This window comes from Saccostrea cucullata, unplaced genomic scaffold (assembly GCF_032062105.1).
Source record: "Saccostrea cucullata isolate Sc308-1 unplaced genomic scaffold, CSIRO_AGI_Scuc_v1 ctg1275, whole genome shotgun sequence".
Taxonomy (NCBI): domain Eukaryota; kingdom Metazoa; phylum Mollusca; class Bivalvia; order Ostreida; family Ostreidae; genus Saccostrea; species Saccostrea cuccullata.
The window spans coordinates 57,389-65,465 of record NW_026939992.1 but is presented as its reverse complement, the minus strand read 5'-3'; the positions used below and the strand labels follow the sequence as shown (position 1 = coordinate 65,465).

The 8,077-nt window shown below is 32.3% G+C and overlaps 1 protein-coding gene across 1 annotated transcript; it reads right to left on the bottom strand.

Moving 5' to 3' along the window:
* Positions 1-3,634: 3,634 nt before the first annotated feature.
* LOC134254421 (eukaryotic translation initiation factor 4E type 2-like) lies at positions 3,635-7,437 on the bottom strand. The gene is made up of 6 exons (XM_062736945.1): positions 7,351-7,437; positions 6,163-6,291; positions 5,027-5,131; positions 4,682-4,834; positions 4,241-4,377; positions 3,635-3,910 (listed from the first exon to the last, which is right to left on the bottom strand). The coding sequence occupies exons 1-6, from the start codon at positions 7,435-7,437 to the stop codon at positions 3,868-3,870; spliced, it is 654 nt and encodes a 217-aa protein (XP_062592929.1). The 3' UTR covers positions 3,635-3,867.
* Positions 7,438-8,077: the final 640 nt, after the last annotated feature.

Below are 8,077 nucleotides of genomic sequence, written 5' to 3'. Positions count from 1 at the left end.
ATAAGGTGTCGCGAAAATTTAGTGATCTACAGTACATGTACCGGTAAGTTTTAAATTATCATGTATTTGCATTGCTACTTTGATGTTCTATGTGTTCAGTTGTAGATTATCACACATGTGTACAAAATATAGTCCCATTTTATTGTGTATTCATTATTAGCTCACCTGAGCCAAAAACTCAGTGAGCTTTTTAGATCAAAATTTATTTATTGGCATTCAGTTGTTTTGTTGTTTTAATCTCTGAAACTAATGTTTTTTTTTTAAATCAAACTTATTACAGCTAGAGTATCTATGAGGAAAGGGATTCAAGTTTGCTCAAAGAAGGGCAATTTTTTTTTTCAACGGAAGATTATTAAGAAATAGGAAGAAATTGATGGATCATTTAATTTCTCAAGAATCACCTACAAGAAGAAATTTTTGTGAAAGTTTTATGATATAAATAATGTAGACTGTGATTTGCTCAAATTTAATTATGTCTTTAGGATGTCTAGGACATTAAGCAAGTTTTACATATTATGCATATATATAGGGGAAAATAAATTAAAACACATTCATTTTCAATTGTTGAAAAAATCTTGAATGTAAAAACCAGTAAAGAGGGGGAAATATCTTGCTAAAAGAAAATTTTTTTTGGCAAAAACAGCAGGACCAAAGTGACTAGTGAGCTCTTTGCCCCATGGGTTTCATTCAATAATAGATTTTCATATGTGAACAATTTTATGTGCATTTTACCAAATTCAATTAAAACCCAGTATCACAGACAACACAAAGCTTTAAAAAGACCAATGTGCCAAAATTGTGATTACCAGGTATGTCAATTAAATAAATTAACATTAATAATTACAATTTTTCTAATTAACCATCTACACAGGTAGTGGCATTGAGAAATATGGTGATTATTATATTACATGTGCATGCTTTTATATTTTTATGTAAATTTAAATGCACCATGCTTTATGAACTAATTTAGTTCACTTATTTTTTTATATTATTTTTCACATAAAAATTTGTTTTACTAGGTGTTCAGGTACAGTTTCGTATGTTTGAGAAGATGGCGAGATATTTCAATTAACTCTTTTAAGTGCTCAGAGTTTAACAATTCACTATTTGTGGATGTAAATTACAGGAAGACTTAATGTCTAGTCAAGTTACTGTGATCAAGTTACTGTAACTCATTGTAAATTGATGTACGTATAAATACTAAATGATTTTTTTCTACAAATTATTTATTATCTTAGCAATTATTCAGTGAGATTTGATATTGATACCGGAAAGAAAATATAAAAGGTAAATACTCAGAAAGAAAGTCTTTTTTTTCAAAATGTTGTGACTAAATGAATTTGCTTTGTAATTCTGTCTTCCAATGTACATTCCTATATTCTTTTACATTCATATGATGTCAAAGTTTTTAGTTCTCAATAAAAGATGACTTTTTCTGAGAAAATAAATATTTTAAGCAACATTTATTTTAGTTATTTGTTTATTGTACTAAATTTTGGGTGCTGTCAAGTTCTGTTTGACCTCCTTCCTCCCTATAAAAGATGATCGAGCGCTAGACTTCAGTAAATGAAGTTCTAGTTTGGAAGATGAAAAACTATGACAGAGTGACTAGTTTGGCTTCAACACGCTTATAACTGAGAACAGACAAGTCAAAATTTCAAATTACAGTAACTTTTGAAAGAATTCTGATAATGAAACAATTTTCATAACATATTTGACTACTAGTATTATGAAATCCTGCAATTACTGGTATACTATAGAGGTATGGGCTATACAGATTGTGGATATTAGCCTGGGTAGCTCAGTGGTAGAACACCTAATTGGTAATGCAGGGGTCCCTGGTTCGAATGCTGATCAAGCCATATATTAGCTCTTCTGAGCCAAAGGCCATTTGTGCTATGGCCATTTGTGGGGTGTGCGTAAACTTTTTAGAATATGGGCCATAACAAGAACCCTTTGGCCAATCAGTATCAAATTCTGTCACAGGGTATCCTTGGCCCAAGGGCTACCATTTATACTAAAACTAGTAGGCCTTTCAACTAATTTTTCAAGTTGCACATAAGGTAAAAACATTGTATAGATAGATTTATAGGTACATGAAATTATCAAAAAAGATAATAACTTATGCATACTTTTAATTACATCATTAAAAAGTTTAATCATTTATAATTGACTTTTCCGATGTTGTGTTTAATGACAGGTAACTCAGGTGTGAAAAATGGCCAACTTAGTGCCGATTTATGAGTTATCGTTTATAGGAATGACATATAGGCTGCTTCAGCATTGGTATTGTTATATACACAAAGGGGTTCCTTACATTGTTTTGTACACAAAAAGTTCTGACCAAGAGAAAGAACGCCTTCACTCTACCTGCAATAACAAGGTCAAATGAATGGGGAACAGACTATATTCAATAGTTTTAACTCTCTTTGACGATTATTATGAAGAAGAAAATTTAATGTCATGTTTTTTGTGTTCGCGCTTTTTCGCTTCCTGTGTAAATATATATATTTTTACAAGTAAATGCAACAATTGATCATCTTATTTGTGTTACTTAGCACGAAGGGGAACGACCGAGTATAAAAATTTAATTAGGTTAGAACTGAGAAGGAGGGTAGATTTCACTTTTTATTTTAATTAAAAATTTTAATTATATGCAGTAAACCGGTGTCCGCAACTATACAGTAAATAAGTTTAACATTGGTGATAAATTTTAAAACCACTGGATTCTACTGAGAGTAAAGACTCACTTGGGAAATGCTAAAAACTGCCTTGCGTGTAAACAGTTAGATACCCCGAGCCTGCTCTAAACAAGTTTCAGCTGTGAGTTATCGTTCATAATACCGACCCCTAGCGGCAGTTGAAAGGCCTAAAACTAGGACTGGGACCCTTAAACAAGGGGAGATAATCAGGAAAACAAAACCAAAAGTGCCAGAACCACCAGGCAGATTTTCACCATACATACAAGGATCAGGATAAGTTGAAGATTAAAATTTGCATGGGGATTTACCCTGGGGCAAAGGGCGTGGTCTCCAGGTCACTTCAAAGTTGACCTAAATTTACACTTAATAAAAACGTTTATATTTTGCTTACTTTAAGGACTAGGATCATCAAATCTTCTTAGGACTTCACATTAGTTTACTCAAAAGTACAATGTAATTCATGAGAATAAGACTTAGTCAATCCTGGGTAAAGCTGTTTCCAACCAGTGAATCTATTCTAAAACAGTGCCATAATTGGATACATCTTTAGTATAATAAAAATAACAGTCCTGAAATTATATGTAAAGACGCGTGCTGGAATATCTTTCATTTGCACAAAGCATATAAAATTTAAATATAAATACCAAACAAATGGATTTTAGTATTTTTTATTTAAAACAACATTTGTTTACACATGCAAACACATTGCAACATTAAAACATATGATATAAAATACTTAACAAGGTTTTTATATACATTTTGTAAATCTTGTATCTGCATGGCATTAAAGTATTAATGTTAAAAAAGAACAATTTTTATCAAATGAATACTGATCTAACCTGTTCCTTCATGTATTTCTTTAAATTGCAAACAAAAAAATTCAATCCTGAACATCATGAGCCACATGAACTGCAGTGTTTGTCACAAATACTTGTTTGTTGAAAACAGTAGGGCATAAATCAAGTACTCTCTTACACTGCGTCCATTTTGCCTTGTGGTAATATGCACTGACAAAGTTTAATTTTTCTTGCTCTTGTGCCTCTGTAATATTGCAATGAAAGAAAAAAATGTCTACTTTTTCCAAACACAGAGCACAGTGACATTTTGTTAACCTTGTCTCTTTGTTAAACAGTTTTCTCTACAGGTAGAATGGCTTGTTCCAGTGTCACCTCATGAAAATATCTGTATTTCTGAAGCTTGAATTGTCCCTGTAATTAAGTAATAAAGCAATTAAATTTTACAAGTAAATATAACGTACATTAAAAATATCAACATATGTATACTGCATATTAGCTGTTATTGTAGAGAGAGCAACGTTTCCTTACTGTTTACTTTAAGGAGGGGCAATTTTTGAGGTTTGTGGGTTTTTGGGAAAGTGCAGAGTTGCCTAAATTTGTATTTTTCACAATTTTTGGAGGACAGGAATTTATGGGTGTCTTCAGAACATGTAAATTAACTCCCCAGAAAAAATACCATTAATAATCTCATGTATGATACTGATTTGGATAAGTTTGCGTGTCAAATGCAACAGAACATACTTGATGCTATCATTGTGTGTCTTATATTCCATGATGGTATTGGGTGGAAGGTTGAGAACTCGTTTAAGCGTGTCCCTAATTCTGGACGTGGTCTGTTGATCACTTGCTGTTCTGTTCCATAGGGACAAAATGTCCTCCTGGCAATTAGAAAGTTAAAGTAAAGATTTAGATATCCATAAAGCAAAGAAAAGATAGTCCATTTTCAGAAATTGCTTCTAAAATATAATAGAAAGTTGCTGTAAATCATTCTTAAAAAAAAAGATTTTTGTGAAACTATTATTTCTCTAAGTCCAAGGGGCATAACTCTGTCAAAATTGCTTGATCATACACAAAACAGAACTAAAATCAAAACCTAGATATCCCCCTTTAAAGAAGGGAGGGCATATTGGGGGATATAAATATTAGCAAGGATGTTTTGCTAGAAAATAAATTACAATGTACCTGGTATCGTATTGAGATGACTGCCCCACATATCTCCTCTCCCACCATAAACTGTTCTCCCAGCATGGCTAGAATTAAATTCTCCCAACACCGAGAGGCCAGGCCTTTCTTCAGTCGAACTATCCATTTACCTCCCTTGTTATTTGCTGAATCCTTCAAGTATGCATAAGAACAATTACAGAAAGCTACTTAAATGTCAATTTTTTTATTTACAAACTGTTTTTGAATTTTAAAAATCTGATATTTTATGGAAAATCTCTTGGATAATTTTTTGACCACTCAGCATCCTTAATCTATGTAGGTAGTAGATGATTACACACTTTGTTTAAGTTAAGTTGAATTTACCTCCCACATTGGACGAATTCCCTCCTTAAACAAATGATAATCACTGTGCCCTGTTAAATCGCTGGGTCGCACTATGTGGGCATAATACTTCCAGAACTGTTCCACCTGAAAAATAACAATAGTTAAATCAAAGGCCTGAAGGGCCTGCGAGTTGACTCGCTCGAGTCAGTTGAGCTTTTTCATACATCTAAGCACCATACCTTAATATATTCAGTTTATTTTGCATCTTAAGAGATTGAATATTATATGTCTGATCCATGTTTGGTTCATAAATAAAGTGTATATTGCTTTTCCTTTATAAATACAGGTTGGCACTTATGGGCTTCCATATTATTTTGACTGGCTTCTATATTGAATTTCAACACATTAGCTGAAGTGGTCAGTGTTATGGAATAATTAGGTTAAAGATTCCCACAGCAAATCTGGATTCTAAAAATAGATTTTCAACAACAACTAGCTGCAGCTAATGAGAGCAGCAGGTGTTTGTGTTGAATCCTTCAAGTATTCTAGGTCAATTATAAATAAACTTCAGATGGGAAGATTTTTTTATTTACCTAACATGCTTGAACATATATTAATTCATACGCAGTAATTGTACATCATACAGGTATTTAATCAAAAATTTCTTTAAAAGCATGATGGCATTAATAATAATGTTAAAGTATGAAATTTTATACAGTTTTTACTTCTCAAGTTTATACAATCACTGAAACCAAAGCATTTTTGCTAGAACTATTATATTTGGCGTATGGATCACCTTGATGAATGCGTGAAAAATTTTACAGAGCTCTCTGAAACGGCTATGTCGACAAAAAGTAGCTCGTTAAAAAAAAATTGGTGCTGATCAACAAATTAAAGGATGGTGGAAAATGTAAAGAAATCACATACCAAATGTAAGCTATATATCATATTACCGGTAGTATATGTATCACAGTATGTCATTATGTGCAATGCATTTTAATGCATAAAGAGTGTATCAACATTCAACAACAAATTGATCTAATCCTAATTGTCCAATGTACATGTATTTAACATTTCTGATGGTTTTCCATCCAAGAAAAATCAAAACCTTCTCCATCAGGGGCAATAACCTTTATTGTACACAGCTAATGTATTATATTTTATAAAATACTTACTGATGCAAATGTTCCCACAAGCTTGAGATTTTGGTCATAACTAGTTGCTGTAGAGTGTTTTCCTGGTGCTTTCCTGGAGAACCACAGGGAGTAGTTGAACTGTAATGGATGCTCCCCAGGGCCAGGCTTCTGTGTAAGAGAGAAAAATTGGTAAATAATTAACTACTGTGATGTCCCTGATTGTGTGAAGGGAGTGACATTGCATTTCTGATTACTGTAAACCAACTTTTATTCGCAAGGACTTTATTTCGAGATTTTATGAGGGTAAACTAGTTTGCGATGATAAATTTTCATCACGAAGCCTTTTTTTGACCTGTTGTTTTAAGACACAGACTTTTAGGATCTGTTCACAGCCAGAAATATTGGCGATTACGAGGCTCTCGCGAAAACTTCTCACATGCAAATAAGTTTACAGTATTGAATACCGATATATTGTTTTATACAACAAAATTCCAATACAAAAGCTAAACAGTATCACATTTCTCACACTAACAAGTTTAGAAAAACATGTTCGTAAAGAAGAAAAAAAAACAGGATAGGTGAACTATTTGAATTTTGTGTTATCAAACTTCTAGTCTTGGATAAAAAGTGTACATATCATTCATGAGTAAAGATTGTAATATTCATCCTTTATTTGTCAAGTTACTGGGAGTAGTAACTTCTTAGGCCAAGCTTAAAAAATATTTTGTTTGCAGTTGCCGACCTATATTTTCAGACTAAGTAGGTATGCAGGCACTCTTTTTTTTTTTTTGGAAAAAAAAAACGTAAAATTAAGATTTTTGTTAAATTACAAATAATAGAGCTTTTCAATGTTTTTAAAGGCCTACTAAACATGCGTAAGATCCATTCTTGTTATAAACCACAGATAGATAAAAACAAAAGTCAAAAATTGAAAATGAAACAGTTACAATATTTTGAAAAATTGAAGAAAAAAAATTAAATTACAAAATGGCTAAAAAAAAATTTGGGTCGGGTGCATTTTCAGTGGGTCGGTAGGCAACTGCAAACAAACTAATTTTTATTTTAGGCCTTATGAAGGTGTTTTGAAAATTCTGTTATTTTAATAATTTCATTCTTCAGTACAACTGACTTACAATGGAGGGTCTGAAGATTCTATCATTATACAGTCAAACTATACCCGAAATCAACGGCCACTTGCGGTTGACGATTTTTCCTATATATTTTAACTGGAATAAACAGCCACCTGTGTAACGCGGCCAGCGGCCACCCAAATCCTCCCCCAATAGCCTTATTGACACTGCAATAGGCGGCCATTTCATCATTTGTTGCGGTCTTATCACATCTTTTAAATGCATTGGCTTGGGTAATTATATCCTCGATAGTAAATTTAACCTATTAATGCAATTAAGAAATATACTTTAAGATACCCTGAACTCTGTTTGTAGTTATGAAAAAAAAAAATATTTGTCCTGTTAGATCAATTTGTAATTATATTTCAAGATCGCCGATTGAAAAATTAAAAGAATTTAATTACAATTGATACTTTCCTCTAGCTAGACAAATACACACCTTTTAGATTTTGATTCCATGAGAAGCCCTAATTGTTACTCTTGTGAAAACAAAGTGCTTCATGTGCCATGATTATCTTGTGAATTTCACTATCAAGAGACTTATTATATTGTGTTATGGAATGATTTTCAACTCTGTAAATACATCTCTCTGGTCAACTGTTAATTTTATTTGTGTGTCTGTGTATGTTACATAGAAATTCTGACAGCTTTATTAAGAATATAATTAACCAGACTTTAAAAACATTAGCAAATAAGTTTATTACTGATTAATTAAGTTGGCCGGGGGGTGGAGGGGGGGGGGGGTTACACTGCTGACCACTTTATTAACATATGAAAGTGAACATGTTCTTACTTAAATTTCTGTGCTTAATTTTATTTACCAT